Raw genomic sequence first — 24,409 nt, 5'->3', positions numbered from 1 at the left:
TTTTTGCATGGGAGGCGCACACAGCGATAGAGAAGAATAGGAGACAAGAGAGGTTCATACCTTGGTTCACGGATTGGGAGGCTTTTTTTTTTTAATTGTTTGCTTGTCTCGTATTTTTCTTCAATGCGGGGATACACATGTATTACGATTCCGGGCGTTTCTTTTGAGGCTTTGGTGGTCTCCTTATTGTAGTAGTGCACAAAAGTGGATAGTAGCATACATTTGTCTTCTCCTTGTACAATACAGTTTTTACCATCATCATTGCGCCGGTGCTTGTTTGGGGAAACATGCATTCCCTATGGCGGCGAGATGACAATGTACATATATAGACTTTGAACCGGTAATAACACGGACGTGCAGTGTCTTTCTGGCTCGCTCTCGTCTTTGCCCTTGAAGGTCCCCAGCGAATTGCGACGCTTCAGCACCTGAACATGCACACTTTTTGAGTGAGCTTGCTTCCGCTCATGTAGCCCCAACGCATCCCTCTCAAAGCCGCATCGAGACCACACAATCCCTTCACAGCTCCACCGACGGCGAGAGCACACGTCAAGTTCCCTCCCCACTCTACCACTCGGTCTGCCTCTTCTTCTGCTTCCTCTTGCCCTTGCCGACGGCGCTGGCAAAGACGTTCCTGTTTCGGCGCCACTCGCGCACGTGGTGCTCGACGCTGCCGACGTCGTGCTTGGGCTTGCGCAGGTAGGTGAGGCGGGCGCGGCGGGCGCGGCGGGTGCGGCGCTTGATGATCTCGATGCCCGTGACGTTGCGGCTGTAGACCTTGAAGGACATCTCGACGCCCGTCTTGGCCAGCTGGCCCCGGAGCAGCACCGACGACTCGATCCCCCGCCGCCGGATGCTCACGCACACGCCCGCGAAGGGCTCCGCCGCCCGCTTCGTCGTCACCAGCAGGACGTCGCCCACCCGCGCGCTGTCCGGGTTCGTCTTGCTGAACAGCCGCGTCCGCGCCCCCGACGGGTCCATCTTGCGGATCTGGTAGGCGTGGTGCGCCGCCACGGGGTTCGGCGGCGGTGGCTTCAGGTGTGGGTGTGTGAGCTTGAGGGAGGGGATGACGCTTGTCGGGGAGGTGTAGACTGCGAAGCCGGTGCGCAGCTTGCCTGGTGTGTGTTTGTCTTGGATGGGGACTGTGTGAGGGTCAAATAGGTTAGCCTAGTCATAACAAGCATAACAAGGCCGGTAGAGTAGTCGAATACTGGAGGGGTAACCTACAGAATGCGGGAGTGGGCGTCTTGGGCGCCGGAGGCACTTCGCGAGGCAGCTGGGCCTTGCTGAGGCGGAACGACCTGTTCTGTTGTCTTGAGTGCCGCAGCAACATCTTAAGGCAGCCCAGAGGCCGCCGTAAAGGTGCGGCATTCATGATGGGCTGGAAAAGGGGTGTGACAGCGACGAGGGCGGCGAGGTGGAGGAGGGAGGGTGCCACATGTGACGGTGGTTCATCGTCGTCTTCTCAAAATCTTGGGACTGCGAAGTTCACGCAGGGGTGCTGCGGGTAGCTCGCAATTGCTGGCTGTGATTGGCTGTTTGTAGCTTTAAAGTGGAAATTCTGCGTCGAGACGCGCTCACGTACCTAAGTACCCTGGGTAGTGCTGGACGGACGGTAACTTTTTTGAACCTTTGCGAGCAGCAGGCGCGGACACTCTTGCACCAGGCGGCACCGAGCTTCGACAACCACAGCCGTCATGTCCAACAACTCCATACGGCCTGCCTTCAGGGCAGGTCGGGCTGTTCTCGAGACCTCAATACGGACTGCATCACCATCTCTGCAAACCAGGTGCTTCTCGGCCTCGACGCCACGGCAAGCCGGCAATGTCATCACATTCTCCAAGACGTCCAACGCCGAGCTCGACGGCCTCCTCCACGAGATGCAGCAAAAGATCATCCTCCCCAGTGTACTACCTCTCGTCCAGAGGAAAAAGATATTCCGTGAGCGCTACAAGGAGAAGCTGGAGCTTGAGCCCATCGAGATCGAGATCGACGGCCAGCGCATCAAGTTCCGATACCTCGACTACAGGAAAGGCGACGTTCCTAACACGCGCAAGATCTTTTTCCAGGCTCTTGACAACATGAAGACCAAGGAGGACTGGCAGAAGCTACCCAAGCTACTCGAGGCTCTCCAGTACAACGCGCGGCGCAAGTTCGAGATCTCGGACTGGCCCAAGATCGTGAGGAAGGCTGGCTTCAGCGGCAACCTAGGCCCCATCATCGAGGCCGTGAAGAGGCCCGAGAGGACAGGCTTCAAGCTGGATATGTCAGAGAAGGTCCAGGAAATCATGACCTTCATAGTTTGGGAGGCAGCCGAGGCCGGGTGGACCGTCTCGTCACTGCAGAGAGCGCTCAAGTCCGCCGAGAGGATACTGGAGATCCTGCAGGAAGAGGGCCATGAGCTTCATACGAGGGACCAGGAGCACGCGGAGTTGATCAAGGGGCGTTTCTCCCTCAGGAAGGACCCACAGATCCTGGCCACACCGTTGTTCCTCACAGCCATGCTGGCAGTCAAGCATGGCAAGACCGAGCACGCCGACAAGATGCACAGGTATGCGCAGGTCATCTTGAGCCTGTGGCCGGAGAATCAGGGGCTTCTGGAGCTGCACCCGCACACGTCCTATGTCGACGTGGAGGGCACGCAGTACCTGATGGAGAAGAACAAGTTTCTGCTAGCAGCGTCACCAATCTTGAAGGGCTTCGACCTGGCCGCGGAGGGATTGAGCCCCGATCTTGCGAGCCATATCAAACTCCGGAGGGACCCACTAGCCGCCGAGGTGAGGAGCGCTCTTGAGGCGGAGGATATGAAGAAGGGGCGGGGGAAATACTTGTATGAAAAATGCTTCCTGGAGCCGAGTGAGGCACATAAGGAGGCCGAGGCCACAGAGGCTTCTTGATGATATGTACAGCTTGTGAATATCGATATCTATCGACCAAGAGGTCACCACCTGTTATGGCAAGACTATGTACCTCTCCAAGTGCTTTGGAATCGACCCTATCAGCTTCTTCTCTGTCAACCATTTCCTCGAGAACAGCCGGTCCTGGTATCTATAAGCCCCATCACACAGCATAGTGACGACTGTGTGCCCCTTGCCCAGCTTCTCGGCCGCCTTCTGTGCGGCAACAACGTTGAGCGTGGAGCTGGCACCCAAATAGAGTCCCTCCTCGTCCAGACAGCGGTAGACCATTTCAATCGTTTCCTCGTCGGGAATGTGCAGCGAATCGTCCACCAGGTCAATGTCAGGCTTCAAGTTATCCGTAATGCGCCCCTGGCCGATGCCTTCGGTGATACTGGAACCCGTCCTCTCCACCAGCTTGCCCCCGGACTGGACGTAGGAGTGCAGCACGCTCCCTGGCGGGTCGGCCAGAAAACACTTGACCCTGCCGCCGCTGACATCCTTGAGGTAGCGCGTGACGCCGGCAAACGTGCCGGCCGTGCCCGTGGCGCAGGTGAAGGCGTCGACCTTGCCCTGGGTCTGGGCCCAGATCTCGGGGCCGGTGGTCTCGATGTGGGCCTGGCGGTTGGCGGTGTTGTCGAACTGGTTGGTCCAGACGGCGTTGCCCTTGCCCAGGCGCTCGGCGTGGCGCCGGGCCTGGTGGTTGTAGTTCTCCGGGTTATCAAAGGCCACGGCGGGGACGGGGTAGACCTCGGCGCCCAGCAGGCGCAGCAGGTCGATCTTGCCCTGGGACTGCGTGTTGGGCATGTAGATGACGAGGCGGTAGCCCAGCGACCGGCACACGTGCGCCAGGCCGATGCCCGTGTTGCCCGCGGTGCCCTCGACGACGGTGCCGCCCGGGTTGAGCAGGCCCTTGCGCTCGGCGTCCTGCACCACGAACAGCGCCGCGCGGTCCTTGACCGACCCGCCCGGGTTCATGAACTCGGCCTTGCCGAGCACCTCGCAGCCGGTCCGCTCCGAGATCTTGTTCAGACGGATCAACGGGGTGTTTCCGATTGCTGCCGAGGGAGGTCAGTATCCATGTGAGACGCAACATGTGCGTGCGGCAACTGCCGCGCGGGTGTGAAGGGCAGTGGTCGTACCTCCAGTCAGTCCCCTCGCGACTCCTTGGGCCTGCGCAATGCCCAGTTTGGGCGACGACGCCTCGGCCATGCGCAGGGCGCTGGTCGCAAAGGACCGTACGCTTTGCCTTATCATTTTGGGCGGATGTGGTGTCAGGGGACTGCGCTACCTTCTTTAAATTGCCTGCTGTCAGCGACGAAAAGAGTGGTCGTCATGAGTAAAAAGATTCCCTGACAAAGCAGACAAACCGTCGCAACCGTGGCGGGGCCGATCACGGCACCGGGGGGCCGCTACCAAAGCAACGGGTCAACGACAGACACCCTTGATTGGAATTGAATTCGACACTACAAATGCAAACGGTGCCCTTTGCTGCACTGCATCTACTCCTCTTGAATCCACCATTATTCATCTCACGAGCCATCATGTTCAGAGACAATCATAAAATTAACATAGAAGATGGGAATTAAGACGTTCTCTTTTATTCCAATGCTTCTATTGGATACCTCCTGGGGCTTGAATGCATCAAGTTGGCCAGGGCCTCGTGACTGATCTGTGACCTGACGCATCATGCACAGCATATACTCAGGATGCCATCCAGGCTGCGTCTTCGCCGAAATGGACACGAACAGCCGGCGCATGCTGCGCCTCTCCTGTACAGCTTATGATCCTATCGTCGAGGCTACAAAATTCTGGCAAATTTACCAAGCCCCCCTAACTTGGGCAATGTCCTTCGAAGCTACCTCGAGAAGCTCAACATCGTCTACAACGATGCAAGTAAAGCATGACTGCTCAAAGCTGCCACCAAGATGTCAAGAACGACTCGCCTTGGACGCTATTTTTGCCGTTGAGCACTATTGAGCTCTCCATATGTGCGCTTCTTAGATCATTCGTGGTCTATCCTTCCGGTCTGTGTTGACCCAGGGATGAATCTTCCGCGATGGCTCCTTCGTCTCTCCATGAAATCAATGTCTGAGATGTTGTCCCACAATCCGGAAGCACTCCGGCTCCAGAAGCTGACTGTGCATTACTACTGGCCCTGAGCAACGTGACGGAAATCGAAGTGGCTGCGTGGCTGGTGGGACAAATAACAACAGTGTTATGGATCGTTGCAGCATATGTGTCTGGGAACCGCCGGAGCAAACGGTCAGCCAATAAAAGAAGGAACCTGCTTACCAAAATCAAGATGGGTCCTTTGTGCATTCGAAGCTGTCTAACGTTCAGATGGACGTTCTGATCCGACTCGATGTGCAAGACATGGATCCTTTACATTTGGAAGCCATATGGAAATACGGACGTCGCATTTCTCACGAGCATGTCATCGTGACTTACTAGGACAGCACAAGGTAAGAGTATCTTTCCAAGAAGTTGCAGACGCCACGTTCTATTATGCCCAACTCGTTCTCCCTGCTCTTTGTTTACCATTGTGACTTCCAATTTTGTTCTGAATGATTCCAGGCCAATGCATGCAGCTCGTTCTCAAGAAGAATGACTGGCTCTACGGAAATCACTGGCTCGATGGAAAATAGAACCCGTTGAGCGACGTCGCCAACGTACTGACCGGAGATGCTGGACTCGTGGTCTTAATTTGCGGTCTCTTATTTAAGCCTGACATCATGCATGTCTCATGAGGTATGAATCTTCTTCGGCGCAGGAGCAATGGGTTTGTTCATGTAAACTTGGCAGGAACGATGTTCAATACTCTTCTTTATTTGCTATCCGGATGAACGAGTGAGTGTTTAAGGAAGGTGTCCATGGCAAAACATCAAAGTAACCACCAGTCCAGACATCAGCTCAGTCACTGATGAGGCAAATGCGAAACCAATAAATTTCATTTCCTACTCAGCAGAGCAATGATCACCGAGTAAAGTATCCAAAGATGCTGTCACACGGGAAACGAGACAAGGCTCAAGTACGCCACGAGCCTACGTTCCACAAGAAGTATTTCTGGCAACAAGCCGACCAGGATCGCCCTCATCATGACCCAAATCACCCCGGCTTCTGCCTTCGCAATCTGGAGACAAGCCTTTATCAGGCAATACGCCTCCACCGTCGTCACTGCTCGTCCGAAGAAAGCACTCCGCAGTCGAGGCGCGTTCGCATACTAGATCCGTCAGAGGCAAGCGCACAATTTTCTTACCCATTCACATTGCACTTAAGTGTTGACATGCCTCAAGCAGGACGTGCAATTTCGAAAGCTGAGTCTTCCAAGGTCAAGGTCAGATTCCTACGATGGTAGCGCCGAACAATCCCGTGAGTCTGCAATTGCTAATGCCTCGACCTCCTCGTGCCTCTCATTGACTGGCGATTGAAGTAGCTACCCTACCAAGATTATCAATCAGCGAATCGCCCGGATCAAGGAACAGTGATGCCAACTTATGGACCAGTGATACCGGTTGGTCTGTATTTCTGTTTCTTTAGTTCTCCGACCCAGAACATGGGGAAAGAGTTCCTCGGCAGGGCATTGAGCCCTCTGCAAGGGTCGGTCGAATAATACTACATGTTCCCTGCACATCACCGGCCGGATCAAGGCAGTGTACAGTGGACACATATACACAGCGCATCTCGATTACCTCCTAAGCTATGCTGATGTATGCCAGCAAATGTTCAATGCGACTAACAAAAGAAAAAGGAACGTGTCGAAGCTTCTCGGACTTTCTGACACCATCCGCACTGCTTTATTCCGAGGCAGAACGCTTACACTATCGGAATTGGAAGACTTGGCTTTTGCTCTGGACATGATGCTCTTGGATGAAATCGGCGACAAGGTGGCCGCAGAAGCTCCAGCAACGAGCCAAGGGGACCGAAGAATCACGGTTCCCGTCATTCAGCATACCCGACTTGACAAGTTACTTTCCGACATCATCCACATTTACGAAACCGAAGGTCACCCAGACCGACCCCTTGCCACAGATGTAGGATTAGGGTCCGAGATTGAAACAGCACGGAGCCTGCAGAAGCATTGGCGCACACGCTTCAAGTCCGATTACTTTGCTCTCGACAAGTACCGACTGGAATATTTGTTTTCGAATGCGCTTCGAGACGTTTCGTTCTCTGCCGTAGCTTCCGATGGGCTGGGAGTATGGTTACCGAAGGAGGTACTCCCGGCGGAACTTTCAGAAGCAGAGGCGAGCCTGCATTATACCCCCGGAACGTGAGTATCTCTCTTACCACAATAGTATGTCGATGGTTGAAAAGGCTGACAGGTTGAGCAGCTGGTGGCTCAATATTGGCTGCGCACACCGAGACGGCATCGTTGGGGATGCTTTCGAGAAACCGACGAAAGGCAGATACGGCGTTGCGGTTCTTCCTCTTTTAACGGGCAGCGAGGAGGAACTTCCCGATGGCAAACTCGAGTACTGCCGCCGAGGAACGCAGCGCGAGATGCATTACAATCTAATCACGCAGGTAGGCCAGAAGACCAAAGTGCTAAGGGGTTTCCGCTTGAAGAGTGTCTATGCCCCTGTGGCTGGGCTGAGGTACGACGGCCTGTAGGTGAATACAACCCTTGATGTTGGTCATCATCAATATTGACATTGCGGTAGCTATATCCTCAGAAGTTGGAGCCTCAAGCTCGATCAAGCAACTGAGATATACACTATGCGGCTTGTCCTTGAACGCATGCCAGGCCAGACACCCATAAATGAGATCCTTCACATCCCGGGACCTTCCCAGCTCGACGACTGGAAATTGTACGAGAAATTGGAAAAAGAGCGCATCAAACAAACAGAAGGTGATGCAAGATTGACAGAATGGATGATCAGGCGGGATCAAGAGAGAATTGAACGAGACCATTGGCGCCGGAGTCGGGCTTTCAAGTCAGAGGTCAGGTCGAACGGCGCAAGAGTCTCAGGTGCCGGGGCCGGGCAAGTACAGCAGCCTCACAAGAGGAAGCTATCTAGTATTGACACGGACCTCGTCGCTCATTCAGAGGAACCCGAGAATGAAGAATAGGAGCGATAGAGTTTAGCTGGAGACTCCTCGTCGCTCCATGATTCTCTGTTTTTTCACCATGGTGTTCGCATTACGATTGTTTCAGTGCGCTCCCCTCGGAAGGCGAGGACAACTTAGGAAAATAGAAGTAGGTCCTACAAAATAGTTCGACCCTTATTCTAAGCATAGAGACGGTGCTCTCATCATTCTCAGTGCCGCTCTCAATTTCCTGTTTCCAGGCGGGCGTGCTTAAAAGTGAACACTGACACCGTCGAGCTTCTTCAACTGTCAAGTGAGAGCTTCTTTCTCGCAAGGCTGCATTTATATGAACAGCCTGTGGGAATCCATACTTGGCAAGCGATTCTGAACCAGTACATGTCTCTTCTAGGACATCCTCTGAAATATCCTCCCGTAGGATGACCTATGGGATTCCTTCCTGGGGGACAACACTCACGAAACCTCCTGAACACTTACGAAATTATCTGCAATGGATGGCTGATATGTTTCATGAGCAGAACAGACAATCCTAAATTTTTTATTTTGTTTTTTTATTTTCAATTTTTTTTAATCTGTTCGCACTATCAGCCCTTATTCCGGATTGTCCCCGCTGCGCTCCACTCTACCCCTTTGCGCGAGGTTACAACGCAGCATCGGCAGCGCTTACTGTGCCAATCACGGCCCATGTACTTTTGTTGGCTACGATGTTGCTTTTCTCATAGATGTCGCTCTGAAAGATAAATTCGCTCAGTCACCATGTATCCCACAAAGCATTTTCATATGAAATCACCGCGATTTACAGTGATGAAATGGCGAGCGATGTTGCTAAAGTGGGCGACCGCGAGGAGCGAGAGTCCTGCTCAACTTGTCAAGATTTGGCCTTCCGCGATGAAATTTGGACTCCATTTCGAACTGCCCGAGAAGATGGTAATCTCTGGAAAGTCAACGCGTCATACGAGTCGTTGCGTCTATCTTCGGCCAAGGGGTGTACCTCCTGCGTCTTGCTTTATCAATTGTCAAGAATCATGTTGAAAGACATAGATCTCGTCACGCCCGAGCTCGTCGTATCTAAATACGGATGGTGGTGGGAAGACTCGATTTTGTCTATAGATATGGAACATGGCGATACCAAGTTGAAGCAATCATTTCACATGTATGTGACTAGAGGTCAGTTGCAAATTTACGGGGCATCATTCACATTATTTGTTCTCTCGACAATCTAAAACTCTACAGAAATTGATTCGCCTTCGAAAATTATACGGATTGCGCGGAATATATCCCAGTACCGTGCTTCCCCAGATTGTATTTCAATAATGAAATCATGGATCTCTGCTTGTCTCAATTCCCATCCTCAATGCTACACACCGGACTTGCCGACTCAACCTGATAGAATTCTCCATATTGGCCCTTCTCTGGATCTTCGACTCATTGAGAACTTCTCTGGAAAGGCCTCTGGCAACTATATAGCACTAAGTCACTGTTGGGGGTAAGCACCTTCTTCCAAGTTTTGTCCTATTTCCTTTGTTGCCCATTAGATGTGGAATTGAGATACTCCACACAGGATGTTCAAGTGTCTATGCATATGACCTGCACCTGGATACATAGCTCATGGTACAATTGCACAAATACCAGTAGCATCACTCTTACGTACTCTTTTTTCTCTCTTCCTTTTTTTTCTTTTTGCTAATCCCAAAGAAATAGTGGCCAAGTGGCTTTGCAGCTCACTGCTCATACCATCAATGACTTCAAACAAAATCTCCCTTTTGAGGAACTGCCAAAAACATTCCAGGATGCTGTTACAATCTGTGCTTCTCTTGACGTCTATTACATCTGGATAGACTCACTATGTATTTTGCAAGATTCTCCAGGAGACTGGGCTATTCAGGGCTCAAAGATGACCCAAATATGTAAGTGACTATTCAGTCTTAAGGATCTTGGATATGTCTTTTCTTGATGTGAGATATGTTAGATAGAAAAAGACCTTACTTTGTCTGCTCAAGCCATGATCTGCACCAGTGCCTTCATTTCTGAAACATTCCGAACTGACTAAGCTCCAGATTCTCACTGCCTTTTTACTATAGCAGCAGATGCTGCCCCGAACAGCAGGGCAGGGTTTTTGCAACGGCCATCTGACCCGCTAGAGTCCACTGTAACATGGCCAAAATCAGATGGAAAGCAAGCAAAAACGCTTGAGACCCAAAACTATCAGGTCCATATCCGAAAGCGTGTGGAGATGACTTATATGGGCGGATTCCCTCATCATCAGTCTGGAGTGTATGACGCCGACGAGGGTCCGGATGACGAACACCTGGGGGGTTACCTATCGAGGCGCGGTTGGTGCCTCCAGGAAAGCTATCTCCCAAGCCGCCTCCTGCATTTCGCCATCGACCACGTGAGCTGGCACTGTGCAACGGATGCATTTTGCGAATGTGAGTACGGTCCCCTCGACAAGAACAAAAAGCGGTCTCGCTACCTCAGCGATGGTCTGGAGCCAGGTCGTATAATAGACCGGGAAAACCTGAAGGAAGACTGGGAAGGCGTCGTCACGGAGTATACTCGCCGACGACTTACCTTCTCTTCGGACCGACTGGCGGCTTTGGCCGGGCTCGCGGCTCGCGGCTCGCGCTTACAATGGGCATCCTGACACCAGATATCTGGCCGGCTTATGGAGTGATACCTTGCCGGAGTCACTCATGTGGGAAACGAAGACCAGGAGCGAACGAATTCGACCCTATATAGCACCTAGTTGGTCGTGGGCGAGTGTGACCGGCTCAGTGAGCTGGCCACTCCAACAATACTTCGATACCCCGGATCGGACAATGGTGGAGATGATCGACTTTGAATGTCTTCCTGCTGGACCAAACCAATACGCAGCTCTCAAGGACGCTAGATTGACTTTGAAGGGTGTCCTATGGTGCATCAGGCTACTTGGGGTAGAAGCATGGGGTTTCAAACGTATGCAAATCCTTGGGGAAGACTGCACCACAGGCATATACGATATGCCGGATGGTGAGGTCTTCTGGGATGTACGTGGCGAGGTGAGTGCTTCGGGTGGGGATACAAGCTCGTGCGAGTCGAAAAATTCCGCTGCGTATGGCAGTGGCGAGGGGGAGGTAGGCGACTCTGATCCAGAGTTCGATGACGAGGACGATGAGTCTGATCAATGCTCTCGCTCTGATGGGAGCAGCTCCGTTGACATTGACAGCCTGAATAGAGCAGATGGAGAATTTGCATTGCTGAATGTTGTGGGTTTTGTGTGGTTCTTGGTCTTACGCCGATGCGGCGAAGGCGAAGGCGATTATACATTCCGACGATTGTGTCCCTTTATCAGATATGCTGGGTTGAATATCCAGGAACAAGAAATGGGAGACGTCAGGCAAATCACATTGGTATAGTCAGCTGGAAATGTCTCATAGAAGTAAGCCAAAGATCAATTTCAGATGATGAGATGAGCAAGACACATGCTTTGTACACATCACATTGGCCAATGTTTCTTGGGAACCGCTTCCCGTCTTTCTGTTGCCCTCGTACGAGTGGCTCGGCATTTTGGGACTTACAGTAGTGCGCAGCGGGTCAGCAAGCTTGTCAGACGTCCCGGGGCTGTGCTGTCAACTTTGGATTGTGGGGTCAAGGGACGCTCGGGCTGGTTGCGCAGACACCAAAACTCATCCCTCCTTGGTACTCCCGAGCAGGCTGTCTGTGAGCTCTCCTGACAAAACTCCGGTCGTCAATAATCACAATGGCCAAGAACAAGGGCTCCGGTGCCAAAAAAGAAGACAAGGCAAATGGAAAGGGAAATAGCAAGGGCAAGGGCAAGGCTGGCAACAAGGGCGAGAAGGATACGGAACCTGGAACGAAAAAGGACTTCAATGAGATCTATGTCAGACACATCCTCTGGTAAGTGCTAGATATAGTCAAATCTCCACTAAAGCCTAAGTGTGCCGACGCGTCTCTACAGTGAGAAGCACTCCAAGAAGGAGAAGGCTCTTGAAAAGCTCAGAGAAGGTGGTGCGTGGGACGAAGTCGCATTGGAATTCGCCGAGCACGCTGGCTCAAAGGGTACGTGATCTCTTTGAGCGTTACGGGATTCAAACACGAGAGGGGCTAACATGGACTGAAAGGAGGGCTGTTGGGCTGGAAGACCAAGAAGCCTCCGTCCTTGAAGGCAGAGTTCGAAAAGGTAGCATTCAGCTTGGAGCCGAGCTCCCTGAAAAGCCCCAACATAGGGGAAGCAAAGACAGACCAGGGTTACCATCTTATCGTGGTAACAGACAGACGGTAAATAAGTCGGCCCATGAACCTTCACAATGCAGGATTGAGGCACAGCCAGCTTCATAAAAGGGCCCGCACCCGTACGGGCGCACCGGGCCGGCACGGGAACCGGGTGACGTTCTTTCATGTCAAGGCGCCGGGATCGAGATGTGGCGCACATCTCAAGAAAGGAATGCACGTACGTTGATGTTCGGTGCTTGTTTTTTCATGACTCCGTATGTGCAGGGAGACGCGGACAACAGTTGTATTGCGTTGGGATACATAAGGCATTTCTGTCCACCCAGACCGAAGGGATCAAGGCTTGTGCCTACTCTCTCAAATTAGCTCTTTGCACCGCAAATCTTGGGATAGGGGAGTAGCCGCGCGATGAAATGATGTACGTCTCATTCATGATCTTTGCGCGGGAAAGAAACTGGGCGGTTCCGGAGATCATGATCTCTCGCATTGAGCAGGTCAAAGTGACGATTAACCATATCACATTTTGACCGTGATCAGATTGAAGTTTTCATGATCCTAAGTGGTTGAATGACGCGGTGCCTACGCTGATGAATTGATTCGCATTCACCTCCAGAACGATAACGGGGAGTGGATTCAATAATCTCTTCCGTCCAAATCGACCCAGGTACCGGCGCTGGCCGCGTCGTCTCTATCTAGACACGATTCAACAGCAGTGGCCAAGTAGACTTGCATCAAGTCGCCTCGATTTGAAGAATTGAAGAATCGATTCCCCGTGGTCTTTTCCCGGCCTTTGAGTACCGGCAATCTCGTCCAGCAGCCGAATGATACTGGGTGAACATATATCACCTTCTCTCTGGATATGACAGAAAGTGGGCTAAAGTGAGGCGTAGGATAGAACACAAAGGTCTGGATATATGGAAAGAAGGTTACGGGAGTGGTTCGGGCAGTGATTCAGCACAGCAACACGTGAGCAGCAAAGCACAATAGCATAACAGTGCAACGTATAGACTTTTGACGAGGAACCGTGAAGGCCCTGTGCTCAATTTCCATTTTTTTTTAATCCGTACGTGAGGTGTCCACATCTCAAGTGTCCCAGATCCGTCCTATGCCAACCGTAGAAGCTCGTCGTACATCCGATAAAGTCGTTGTGGACTCGATCATCAAGTAGCCCCGATGCCTCATCTATAACTGCCCGGAATTGTAAACGCCCCGCCCCAGTCGATATGACATGTCGCTTATTGCTCGGTCTGGAAGTAGTTGAGGAGGATGGAGCGCTCCTGGGACTCCTCACCCCAGTCCTTGACGACGACGCAAGAGCAGTTGACGACCTTGCGGGCGTTGCCCTCACGGTCGAGAACGCCTATTCCCAAACTGTTAGCTACAAAGTCCAATGTCCAGCCTGGCCGGATCCTAACAGAACCCGCGCAATGGATTGAGGCTACTCACAGAGACCGGCCCACTCGCCGAGCTGCTTTCCGTCGGGAACCTTGATCAGGGGGATCTTGTGCTCAGAGCAGAGAGCAATGACGAGCTTCTTGTAGGCGTCCTCCTCGCAAGCCTCGTTCAGGACGCACATGTGGGCCTGACGGCGGTCGAGAGCCTTGCTAGCCTCACGCAGACCACGGGCAAGTCCATCGTGCATGAGCGCCAGCTTCAGCACACCCTTCAGGGCGTCCAGGACGGACATCTGACCCTTGGAGGCGGCATCGGCGGAGACTTCGACCTCCTCGGCGACTTCGGGAGCGTTGCTCTCTTCTACGTCCGACTGCGGTAGGAAACAAATCGTGTCAGCTCGATTTGCTCAAAGGGCAGCGCAGCGTTTGGTCGGGTGGACTGCATTGCAGTGTTCAAGTGCAGGGCGGGCAATTCGCCCATGAGGTTGCGCCAGGGCCACCTCTTGGGAGCCGAACATGTGGGAGCGGGTCGACGGAGATAATTGAGGCTATCCTTACCATTTTGCTTGTTTGTTATTCAAGTTGCTGTCAGAGCGATCCTCGAAGAGATTTTGTGGTTTAGGAAAGGTGAAATTTGGCGAACGTGGGGGATTTTTGGAGTGTCGTTAATTGAAGATGCGAGCCAGCAAAAGCGTGCGAAAATCCAGAGTGAGGAAGCAGGGTGCACGGGCCCATTAGAAGTCCGTGCCATGGTAGGGCACTGCTGGCAGCCCACAAAACCAACCTTTGAGCCTGCCAAGCCTGCCGGAGCTCCACCTTCAAAGAACTGGCTTGGAAGGGAAAAAAAGTTCGAATTTCACCTCGTCAACTCAACCCCGTCAACTTTTGTCTGCCTCCTCAACCCCCGCACGACAGACCATCACGAGGTATGTGAACTGCTTGCAATCGTCTCACCATGACTTGAGCACCTTAGGAATCTATGCCCCTTCGCGAAGGCCGGGGAGAGCAATCGAGGATGGATTACCCAGTCGCAACCAGGACGCACGATCAGGGGGCGGTGATGACGGACGATCCCCTCGATACGCCTCTCTCCATCGACGCTGGGCGGGCAGAACCCTCCTCTTGAGATTCTCAAGGAGGAGGGCACTCTCCACGCTCTTAGAGCCTCCGAAGGCTAACATGATATTCTTCGTTGGCAGATACCTCATTTCTTGTCCGAATTGAGAATCTCCTTCACAACCACCACAACACCGCCAAGATGGTCCGCACTTCCGTTCTCAACGATGCTCTCAAGAGCATCAACAACGCCGAGAAGGCCGGCAAGCGCCAGGTCCTGATCCGACCTTCGTCCAAGGTCATCGTCAAGTTCCTGCAGGTCATGCAGAAGCACGGTACGTCGCTCTCATCTCGTCCCTCGACCCTCCAGGATTGCATTACAACGGCCTCGCAAGCCACCTCCCCTTACATTCGGCATGATAACTAGACGACGGTCTCAACATTCCAACGACTCCAGTCTTTTAAGTTGCCGATAGATCAACTTGCGAGGATCTTACACGTTCTCTGAAATCCATATGTGGTCTTCGTTTAATCTTTCGCAACATCAACTGACGGTTTTTTCTGCAGGCTACATTGGCGAGTTCGAGGAGGTTGACGACCACCGCTCCGGCAAGATCGTTGTCCAGCTCAACGGCCGGTATGTACCGAGAGGAACTTGTTTTGGACCGAACACGCCCACTAACCCCTTGATAGTCTCAACAAGACTGGTGTCATCTCTCCCCGCTACAACGTCAAGCTGGCCGACCTCGAGAAGTGGACTGTTAGGCTGCTGCCCTCTCGTCAGTTCGGCTATGTCATCCTGACCACCTCTGCCGGTATCATGGACCACGAGGAGGCCCGTAGGAAGCACGTCTCTGGCAAGATCATTGGTTTCTTCTATTAGACGATGGTCATCAAGAGTTGAGGAGACAGGGCGAGATAGCAATGGCGTTCAAGGACGGCGTCTGGGAAAATATCACTGGGGTTAAGGGATCATGTGCAATGAGCACCTAGTACCGTTACTTCAAATGGTCGGAATAGGACTTTGATTTTCGATACACACCCTCGGGATCCAGACATCAATCCAAGCCAGTCTTCGCCACGTTTGTTTATTTGTTCTGCATTGCATACAGCTCGTGCCCAGCCTATGATTTGCGTAGTCGCGTGCCGAACCTGAATTTTTCTTTTAAAGGAGCCATGTTTCCTCAAGCCGACAGAGGTTATATAAAATGAATCAGTAATTGAACCATTTTCAATCTAACATCAACAGCACGCTCTTGATCCTAAGTGCGTAGTCCCTAAGACTTTGGGTATGGCCTAGTGCTACTAGAATTGAGAGATCGGCCTAAGGGGCCCAAAGAAAAATGGACAGCCAATTGATACCGGCTAAGTGATTTGGATGAGTTGATCAGATGGGGAAAATGAGCAGAGCTTCTCCTGCTCTGATCACGCGTCTTGTGTAAGACAATTGGATTCTCACATTCGCCTGGGATCGAAATATCCGGATTCGACTGCTGAGATCTGCATGGCTTCCGACGTCGTTCCTTGGGCAGGCTGAAAACGGTCGAGGCTCTTGCGACATGTTTAATGGGTACTGGTTAGCTCCCCACAACTGCCCAAAATCCGGTGGCCACGGCGCGGACGCGGAGGTATTCGTTAGCGGGAGAAGCCCCTGATTGTGTCAATGCTTCGGGCGTAGGACCTTGGCACCAAACCCTGCCCTCAGGATCCAGGGAAGTCCAAATTCATATGTGAAGCCGCAACTTGTCCTATCTCCTCACCTCCACAATTGGCTCCGGGCGCGGAATCAAAAGGCACAAAGCTCCCAATGCCACCGTCTGCCCTCGCATGTCATACGGAGGCTGTCCTTTCGCTCCGGACCGACAGAGGAACTGGGGGTCGGCCTGCTGCTGCGCTCTGCAGATTGAACTGAGACAGTCTGGAAGATGCGACCGCGACAGATCCTCACACTCGGGGCGATTGTGCTCGCGTGTTTCCTGACATATACCGTGCTGCGACTCGGCGCACCTCAGCCGCCCAAATACACACCAGATACCACGCCTTCGAAGCCGATCCCTGTGGATACTCGACCGGCACACGATGGCGACGGCTCGAACGACGCAGTCGCGGGTGGCGATGCGCCCACCCGCAGCAAACCCAAACCAGCACCGGGCGGCTCACACCCAATGTGGCACCTTATCAAGGATGCCGAGACGAAGCTCGAAGATACAAAGATGCGTCAATCAAAATCCCTGCAAGAGGCCGTGACCGAATACCGCCGGCGGTATGGCATCCCGCCCCCGCCCAACTTCGACAAGTGGTACGAGTTCGCCACAAGCAAGGGTGTACAACTCATTGATGAGTTCGACACGATCCACGAGTTGATCACGCCCTTCTGGGGACTGAAACCGTCTACAATACGCAACCGTGCCACAGAAGCACTCGGGTTCGGAAACGCGTTGCTGGGTGTTCAGATCCGCAATGGCAAGATCACCAACCTACAGGGCGGAGGAGATTGGCAGCGCGACGCGACTGAAGGCATGATGAGGCCGTTCATAGAGCATCTCCCCAACATGGACTTGTGCTTCAACATCCACGACGAGCCACGGGTGGTCGTGCCGCATGATGACATGGTGCGGCTCGTGGATGTTGCCAAGAACAAGAACATGAAAGCGGCCAACGCCGTCGCACACCCGCGAAACGAGTTCACCAAGAAGCCCAAGGGCCTCAACGAGGGATCCCACTTCACGGAGACGAAACTCACGCGCTTCAACGTGTTCGCTCACCAGCCGACCTGGACCCATTCGCGTATGTCATGCCCGCCGGAAAGCCCTGCCCGCGCGATCGAGGAGTCGGACCGGATCGACGACGTCGAGAAGTACGGATTATCAGAGTTGGGCTTTGTATACAACGAGACAGCCATGGCGGATATATGCCAATCTCCCTCGCTGAGCGAGACATACGGGTTTTTCGATCGGCCAAACGCCTACAACATCGTGCATGATTTATTCCCTATCTTCTCGCAATCCAAGATCTCCTCGTACAATGACATAATATACCCCTCTCCATGGTACTGGTACGAGAAAGTCAGCTACGACGAAAGCAAGGATCAGCCCTGGGACACGAAGAAGGACCAGCTGTACTGGCGTGGCTCGACCACGGGCGGTTTCTCTCGGAATGGCGGGTGGAGGCGACAACATCGGCAGCGGTTCGTGCAGAAAATCAACGCGGCGGATCAAGCCAAGATTCTTGCCAACCGTGGCGACGATACACACCCTAAATGGGACGTCAAGGAGGTCCCGAGGGGAGACTACAAGGACATCATCAGCGTGCAGTTCTCGCATGTGGGGCAGTGCGACCCGGGCGACTGTGACGCGCAAAAGGAGTTCTTCCAGGTGACGAGCCGGGTCGAGCAGCAAGATGCCTGGCAGTACAAGTACCTTCTGGACATCGACGGAAATGCCTTCTCGGGCCGGTTTTACGCCTTCCTGAGGAGTAAAAGTCTTATCTACAAATTCTCAATATTCAGGGAGTGGCACTACGAGTGGATCAAGGGGTGGGCACACTACATCCCGCTGAGCCTGCAAGGTGACGAGTGGCTCGAGGCTGTACGCTTCTTTGGGGACGGTGACCTGGGCAAGAAAGAGGCAGAGAGGATCGCGCTGCAGGGACGGGACTGGGCGAACAAGGTACTGAGGAAAGAGGACATGGAAGTCTGGTTCTTCAGACTATTGTTGGAGTATGCCAACCCCTTCTGGTGTCTTGTTGAAGTACTTTTCGCTAACAGATTGACAGATACGGCCGAGTTGTCGACGATGACCGTGAGAACATTGGGTTCTCTTTCGGTGGGTCGCCTGTCGCCGAGTAGTGGCTTCCACAATGCATATACTTCTAGCGTAGAACTCTTCGAATCTTTGAGATATCCATAGGATTGTAATATTTTCCTGGGCACAGGAACGTTCGGCATAGGCATGGGCGTTTTGTTGTGGCGGATTCGAGCTGGTTGTACATTGCTAGAGGCAGGTTGAGGTAAAACATAGAGTGCCTTGTAGACCAAAGGCAAGTTCGAGTCCCGCAAACAATAATGGTAGTTTATTTCAAAGTGGAAGCTCAAAAGAATAATAACACAGTTCATTTGAATCGTGCTCGACATGTTCATGCTCAGGGGGGTATCTTGTTATGCAATAGTCAAGACTGCTACTTGGACTTGGCCCGTATATCGTCATACAAGGTGTCGATGACTTGGAAGACGACTGTCACGTCCTTCATGACACGCTCGTCCGCCTTTTCTCTTCCTCCAAGTTTCTGCTGTATCTTATCGGGATGCCACCGCACTCGCTGTTCCTTCAGCTTCGCGGCAAATTCCCTTTCGCCTAGGGTCTCCAAGTCCAAACCCCTGACGAAAAAGGCCCGGACTTCCTCCTCGTCAACATCCTGGCGCCTGCCGCTCTTCGTCGGCCAGGGGATGCTGCCCACATCACCGTCCCAACCATCCCAGTTGGTGCCGTACTCACGGAAGCGCTCTGTCCATTCCCGTCTCCTTCTCCTTTCCTCACCCCGCTTCAGGCTCCTCTCCACCTCGCGCTGTATTCTTCGCTCCTCCTCCATCCTCGCCTCTGCCTCTTTGCCCCGCCTGGCGTGTTCCTCCCGCTTCTTTGCCCGCCGGGCCCTCTCCTCCATGAGCCCCGCGTGGGTCTTCTCCCACATCCTCTGCCTCACATGCGCCGCGTACTCCTCGTCCGTCATGCGCTCCAGCTCGCCCGTCTCCTGGTTCGGCACCTCCTGGGAGTAGATGTGGATCGGCTGCCCGTATATCCCCTCCCAGTACGCCGCGCCCTCGTCGTCGGCCATGGCGTCGAACAGGGACTCGCGGAAGGCGGCGTCCGGGTCCAGGATGGGCCCTTCGTCCGCAAAACCCGGTGGCGGCGCCGCGGCTTCTTCGCGCCGGGGTCGCTTGTGCCGCGGCCGGCGGTGGCTCCGCTCGGAACGATGGCGGCTGCCTGCTCGGCTGCGAGTGTGCTCGTCATCCTCACCTTCCTCCCGGCCATCGTGATCGCGCCGAGAAGAGCGGTGGTGCCGGTGGTTCCGGGACTCGCGGTCCGGTGAGGCGGACCTAGAGGCCTTCTTCGATTTGAAACGGAACTTGGTGCGTCGCTCGCGCACACGTTCGTTGTCGACGTCTGTGTTTTGCGTAGGCTCTGTCGGTGCAGTGCCACCGGCGGCGTCCATATTCACCGTGGCGGGCCGAAATTTGGAGCTGACATGCGGGACATTCACTCCGGCGTTCGGAAGGTTGATAGATGAGAACTTGGGCGGTCCAAGGTTGATCGAGAAGTTGTTAGAGAAAGCTGAGGTGAAGCCTGGGGATTGGAAGGTCGACTGGAAGGTTGACGAGAATGGCGCGGGCGACGTGGGGTGTTGTGTGTTCGCCGATAGGTTCGAGAAGCCCTTGGATAATTCGTCAACTGTCGGGTTATACGACTGTGGCATGTTCCAGGATGAGGATGTTGAGCGCAGTCTCGTCGCTCGTTGCCTGCTGTTTACTCCGTAAGAGTCCAGTTGCAAGTTCGCTAAGCCTTTGAGAGAAGTGACGTTGGTTGGAGTTGGAGTGATGGCAGCCGAGACCAGGGTCCCTTGTAGGTGCAAGCCACTCCCTTCTTAGGTACCTAGGTACTTGTGGCCTTCCATCCTTAGAGCTCTTGATTTCTCAGACAGCTTAGAGTGCGACCAGACAAATAATATCAGAAGTCTGCCCAGTCATTTCCCAAGGGAAATATCGCATCCAGTAGCAAGAAATTTGATGAAATTCATTTTGGAGCTACGGTTCCTTTTCCCTTGATTCTGTCCCTTCACCTAAGCTCTGCAGCACACATAGAACCTCTCACGCAAAGGTCAGACTTATTCAACTTGAGAAGTTATAGGGCGAGGTTCGAGGCAAAACAGCCGAAAAACAGTCAAAGCCACCGTATTTTGTTCTTCATTAAAGGAAAATGTGACTGTACCGGGTTGCAACTTAGCCTGCGCCCAGCCCTCCTCCCCTCTCTCTTTCCGACTGACTTGGCTCATAGGACAACAGACGAGAACAACAAAACATATACGGAAGTCTTCGCTGGTCTGGTTCATGGTGTTCATTGGCTCCAAAAAGAAGGTCCCTTACGCAAGCGAACAGCAACGGTCGCAGCCGTTAATCATTTGAGCAAAACAGATAAATTACTCCAGATTGGTGCCAGCTCCGCCGCTGCCAAATTGTTATGAACCGTGAAAGTAGATGGCTAGATAGACTTATTTGACCCAGACGACCTTTTAACTTGGCGGCCGTGAGACGATTGATGATGCGCAATATGGTTGCAAGTGCCAGAGTAGCCAAGTTACAGTGTCCAAAGAGCAGACTGAGCCCGATACCACTGAACTTCCCTGTCTGTCTTACGATCTCTCCTTGCTTTTACGCCAAGTTTAAGTCGCATTCAAACCTCGATTTACAAAGACCAATAACATTTGGGTCGTACTTGTGATGCTGACTGCCTTCTGATCACTAATCTGGCCGACTCCTCGGTAGTATCTTATAACTAATCATTCAAGCAAGTCCTGCTTACCCCGGACTTGGATTGGAGCCTCAATGCGGCACGACCCGATCGATTCGGCACTTGTTTCAAGTGCTCATTCGTGTTGACTACCCTTTGAGCTTGTGGTGCGCACTCAGGCCAGTCTGTCCGGCTGTCACGGTTTATAAATGAACGTCAACTCTCCAAGCTCAAACTCTCGGGGTATGTAGCGTCTTCTATACTGCCAAACAGCGACTACAATCTACTCCTGTTTCCTCATCACGACTTTTGCTATCACGACCGATCTGTTTACCGCAACCACCATGCCTCTCTGGACTTTTGGACACTCTGCTGGTGCCTTCACCGCCGAAGAAAAAAGAGACCTAGCTCAAGGAATCACGAAGATCTACGCTAGCAGTGGTCTTCCTGCTTTCTATGTCAACGTACAGTTCATCCCCCTTGGGGCGGACGATCTGTGGTATGGGGGCGAGCCTCACCCCAAATTTACCATGATAGGCATCTACCACATTGCCCGGAACATGGAGGACTTCCCAGAGGAACGCCAACAGGCGTTCCTCAAGGCGGTAGATAATATCCTGACTCCGATAATGACTAAGAAGGGCATGGGCTGGGAGTATTTTCTGATGGAAGGCCCACGGAAGTTTTGGAAGATCAATGGCATTGTGCCTCCTCCTACCGGCTCAGAGATGGAGAAACTTTAGTGGCAGCACAATGGACCGGTTATAACATCAGAGTCCAAATTGTAGGACCGCTTGGACTTGAGACATTATGTTGTGACCGGCCTCGCAGTCATCGGTAAGCTCAGTCCCTGAGGTCGAGACGGCCGATCTTGATATTGAGAAACAGATTTTCAGAATTCCTAAAATTTGCCTTGATTATCTTGGATTTCGCCAGAAACAGGGGCTGGGTGCAAATTGAGAATATGCGTGGGAGAAAGCGGGAATTGATCAGGCTTCAACAATATGACTCAAAACTAGGCTGAGGGCAATCTATCTCTACCACTTGCCACTTCAGATACCTGAGGCTCGTTCAAAGTATGTTGAGATATCCGATGGAACGGATTTGTTTCACCGCAATAAAAATTGGCTGATTGAGGTAATTACAATTCGAGTTGGCACTCTGAAAATTATCGAAGATGATCTGTCTCCTACGCATGTAACTTCACAGAGCCTGCTAATAGTAATGAGTGAGTATTGGAACTCAACAAATATGTACCGAAATCTCGTGGCAGTAAGCTCATGCAAACACTCATTCTGCGTTCAACCTACCAAATTAGACCACAAAATGCACATAACACGATGCTTGAAATCGCAACCTGAGCTCACTTTGAGTAGCTCCTTGGGCCTTCCACAAATTACTAGAAGTCAGCTATATCACGAGACAGAGCGGGTCAACGGTTGTGAGAACGCCCAAAGCCGTCAATCTTTGTGCTGTACTCCTTTCCAACAAGCTGAGGTCTTTGCCTCCACTTATGTCGTGAAGCTATTGTGCGTTCAGTACGTTCGAGATTGCGAAAAGTAAATGATCGTGCCATGAAAATTCAATCTTGTACTAGATCCAGGACACATCTTACAATACATTCTTTTCCTGGTTACTACCAGCACCGTAGATATCTTGAGAATATATAGAGATGCCGTCTAGATCCTGGCCTGTTCAGGGACCTGAAATGCCCCTCCAGCGCTCCAAAGCACGGGCATTCTGTTGAACCTGTGCGGATACAGCTTCACCATTTCCGCGTACAGCTCTTGTGGGTCCTTGGGAGACTTTCTGAGCAGGTTGCCCCAATCGAGGAGGTACTTCTTGGTATTTGCAAGATGCCACACCGCGTCCGGTTCCTCCGCTTTCTTGTGACCGGGGACAACATAGACAGGGTCCAAGGCCTGGACGCGCTCCACTGCGTTAATCCACTCTTCCCGCTTGGATTTCGTGTTTGCTTCAAGCAGCATCTGATGGACCTCGCCGTAAATAACATCACCGCAGACTGCGAGTCTGAGGTCCGGCACCCAAAGGACGGTGGAGTCGTACGTGTCAGAGTGTCCAACCTCGACAGCCTTGAAGAGCCAGCGCTCTTGCAACCTGAACTCATTGCTGTCTGGTAGGGGCTGGGGCTTGGTTATGGGCTTATAGATTTGACCATCTGGAAAGAAAGACTCCCAAACTCTAGGGAAGTAATCCTCTGCCAGCTGTTGCTCGACATGCTGAATAGTGGCCTTGGTGGCCACGGCAACCGCCTCCGGAAAGCGTTCAATGAGCTGCGACAGGCCCAAAAAGTGATCAGCGTGGCCATGGGTGATGTAAATGTACGAGATTTTTCGGCTCGGCGCAACCTTCTCGATCCACTCGATCAATTCCCTTGTCTGAATAATTGTAATTGGTGTGTCGACAAGGACCGCTTCCGTATCTGAATACACCAAAGTGCAAGATATCGGCGACCAAGTGTTCCCTTCCTTGTTCTCGCTCATAAAGTCGACACAAGGAATGGGGGGCGCAACATAGACAGCGAATCTCAAGGCGGAATCGGTGGCCATATTGACTCCAGATTATTGTTGAGCGAAGTGAACTTGGTAGAGGCAACTGCAGCGCTGTGGACCTGAATTTGGACTTTTCTTTTAGGGCGATTCTACAGTTGGGTTCCAGGTGCTATATCATTGAACTCACATGGTTATGTTACAAGAGTACTGAGAGGCAGCAGAGTACTGAACAAAATGTATAGGAAGCAACCGTGAGTGAAGCATCGATGTATTACTGATCATCTCCGCCATGCGGTACGTGCGCTCGGCTCCGGAGCTGTTCAGTAATAAAGAACCACACGACTCCGACCGATATCATGTGTTACCCATAAAGCAGGTCTACAGTATCATTACAATGAAGTCGATTCCCCACCTTGGCATACTACCTCTGCTGCCCTATGAGGGATCGAAAGTTCATTGCGACCTCCATTTCGCCGCTTCACACCAGCCGTGCATAGATCTGGCTGCCTATATGATGTAGTGTAAGCCCAAAAATAACTTTAACTTCACTACTGTAGAGCATTCTCATCCCTCCAATCAACCTACCTTGTCCTTCGGCCTTTTCTGCATGCAGACTTTTCCTACACATTGACAGCCTCTTGCAAAGTGCAGTCCAAGACCGTCGATCGCTGAAAACTAAGCGGCCGACTCTATAGTAACACAGAGGCTCGCCCTGCTTGTAATACGAAGCTCGAAATGCGCTGCTGTGTCATGAGAGTCCTTTGCTGCTGCTC

At 52.5% G+C, this 24,409-nt stretch overlaps 13 protein-coding genes across 13 annotated transcripts; 8 read left to right on the top strand and 5 right to left on the bottom strand.

Moving 5' to 3' along the window:
- Window positions 1–564: 564 nt before the first annotated feature.
- J7T55_009282 (ribosomal protein l19) lies at window positions 565–1,372 on the bottom strand (the record flags this gene model as incomplete). Its single annotated transcript, XM_053142232.1, has 2 exons — window positions 565–1,139; window positions 1,225–1,372. 2 exons carry the CDS (start codon window positions 1,370–1,372, stop codon window positions 565–567), a joined length of 723 nt encoding a protein of 240 aa, XP_052995123.1.
- A 322-nt stretch (window positions 1,373–1,694) lies between these two features.
- Window positions 1,695–2,894, top strand: J7T55_009281 (uncharacterized protein; the record flags this gene model as incomplete). Its single annotated transcript, XM_053142231.1, has 1 exon — window positions 1,695–2,894. The coding sequence occupies one exon, from the start codon at window positions 1,695–1,697 to the stop codon at window positions 2,892–2,894; it is 1,200 nt and encodes a 399-aa protein (XP_052995122.1).
- Window positions 2,895–2,948: 54 nt separating this feature from the next.
- J7T55_009280 (cysteine synthase) lies at window positions 2,949–4,151 on the bottom strand (the record flags this gene model as incomplete). Its single annotated transcript, XM_053142230.1, has 2 exons — window positions 2,949–3,952; window positions 4,037–4,151. The coding sequence occupies 2 exons, from the start codon at window positions 4,149–4,151 to the stop codon at window positions 2,949–2,951; spliced, it is 1,119 nt and encodes a 372-aa protein (XP_052995121.1).
- Window positions 4,152–5,992: 1,841 nt separating this feature from the next.
- J7T55_009279 (uncharacterized protein) lies at window positions 5,993–7,967 on the top strand (the record flags this gene model as incomplete). Its single annotated transcript, XM_053142228.1, has 6 exons — window positions 5,993–6,108; window positions 6,226–6,266; window positions 6,401–6,494; window positions 6,646–7,167; window positions 7,229–7,492; window positions 7,559–7,967. 6 exons carry the CDS (start codon window positions 5,993–5,995, stop codon window positions 7,965–7,967), a joined length of 1,446 nt encoding a protein of 481 aa, XP_052995120.1.
- A 785-nt stretch (window positions 7,968–8,752) lies between these two features.
- J7T55_009278 (uncharacterized protein) lies at window positions 8,753–10,587 on the top strand (the record flags this gene model as incomplete). Its single annotated transcript, XM_053142227.1, has 3 exons — window positions 8,753–9,096; window positions 9,645–9,850; window positions 10,112–10,587. 3 exons carry the CDS (start codon window positions 8,753–8,755, stop codon window positions 10,585–10,587), a joined length of 1,026 nt encoding a protein of 341 aa, XP_052995119.1.
- Window positions 10,588–10,762: 175 nt separating this feature from the next.
- Window positions 10,763–11,338, top strand: J7T55_009277 (uncharacterized protein; the record flags this gene model as incomplete). The annotated part of the gene is made up of 1 exon (XM_053142226.1): window positions 10,763–11,338. The coding sequence occupies one exon, from the start codon at window positions 10,763–10,765 to the stop codon at window positions 11,336–11,338; it is 576 nt and encodes a 191-aa protein (XP_052995118.1).
- Window positions 11,339–11,682: 344 nt separating this feature from the next.
- On the top strand, window positions 11,683–12,700 carry J7T55_009276 (uncharacterized protein; the record flags this gene model as incomplete). Its single annotated transcript, XM_053142225.1, has 5 exons — window positions 11,683–11,840; window positions 11,902–12,002; window positions 12,065–12,221; window positions 12,285–12,393; window positions 12,575–12,700. 5 exons carry the CDS (start codon window positions 11,683–11,685, stop codon window positions 12,698–12,700), a joined length of 651 nt encoding a protein of 216 aa, XP_052995117.1.
- A 708-nt stretch (window positions 12,701–13,408) lies between these two features.
- Window positions 13,409–14,128, bottom strand: J7T55_009275 (40s ribosomal protein s12; the record flags this gene model as incomplete). The annotated part of the gene is made up of 3 exons (XM_053142224.1): window positions 13,409–13,533; window positions 13,620–13,938; window positions 14,126–14,128. The coding sequence occupies 3 exons, from the start codon at window positions 14,126–14,128 to the stop codon at window positions 13,409–13,411; spliced, it is 447 nt and encodes a 148-aa protein (XP_052995116.1).
- A 697-nt stretch (window positions 14,129–14,825) lies between these two features.
- J7T55_009274 (40s ribosomal protein s22) lies at window positions 14,826–15,506 on the top strand (the record flags this gene model as incomplete). Its single annotated transcript, XM_053142223.1, has 3 exons — window positions 14,826–14,958; window positions 15,191–15,260; window positions 15,317–15,506. 3 exons carry the CDS (start codon window positions 14,826–14,828, stop codon window positions 15,504–15,506), a joined length of 393 nt encoding a protein of 130 aa, XP_052995115.1.
- A 1,042-nt stretch (window positions 15,507–16,548) lies between these two features.
- J7T55_009273 (uncharacterized protein) lies at window positions 16,549–18,470 on the top strand (the record flags this gene model as incomplete). The annotated part of the gene is made up of 2 exons (XM_053142222.1): window positions 16,549–18,341; window positions 18,398–18,470. 2 exons carry the CDS (start codon window positions 16,549–16,551, stop codon window positions 18,468–18,470), a joined length of 1,866 nt encoding a protein of 621 aa, XP_052995114.1.
- A 329-nt stretch (window positions 18,471–18,799) lies between these two features.
- J7T55_009272 (uncharacterized protein) lies at window positions 18,800–20,092 on the bottom strand (the record flags this gene model as incomplete). The annotated part of the gene is made up of 1 exon (XM_053142221.1): window positions 18,800–20,092. The coding sequence occupies one exon, from the start codon at window positions 20,090–20,092 to the stop codon at window positions 18,800–18,802; it is 1,293 nt and encodes a 430-aa protein (XP_052995113.1).
- Window positions 20,093–21,467: 1,375 nt separating this feature from the next.
- J7T55_009271 (uncharacterized protein) lies at window positions 21,468–21,866 on the top strand (the record flags this gene model as incomplete). Its single annotated transcript, XM_053142220.1, has 1 exon — window positions 21,468–21,866. One exon carries the CDS (start codon window positions 21,468–21,470, stop codon window positions 21,864–21,866), a length of 399 nt encoding a protein of 132 aa, XP_052995112.1.
- A 936-nt stretch (window positions 21,867–22,802) lies between these two features.
- On the bottom strand, window positions 22,803–23,693 carry J7T55_009270 (Zn-dependent hydrolase; the record flags this gene model as incomplete). The annotated part of the gene is made up of 1 exon (XM_053142219.1): window positions 22,803–23,693. One exon carries the CDS (start codon window positions 23,691–23,693, stop codon window positions 22,803–22,805), a length of 891 nt encoding a protein of 296 aa, XP_052995111.1.
- Between the last annotated feature and the right edge of the window lie 716 nt (window positions 23,694–24,409).

Source organism: Diaporthe amygdali (genome assembly GCF_026229845.1).
Source record: "Diaporthe amygdali strain CAA958 chromosome Unknown NODE_10_length_1141467_cov_65_626103, whole genome shotgun sequence".
Taxonomy (NCBI): domain Eukaryota; kingdom Fungi; phylum Ascomycota; class Sordariomycetes; order Diaporthales; family Diaporthaceae; genus Diaporthe; species Diaporthe amygdali.
Note: the sequence above shows the minus strand (reverse complement) of the source record. Positions and strands in the feature narration are given on the sequence as shown.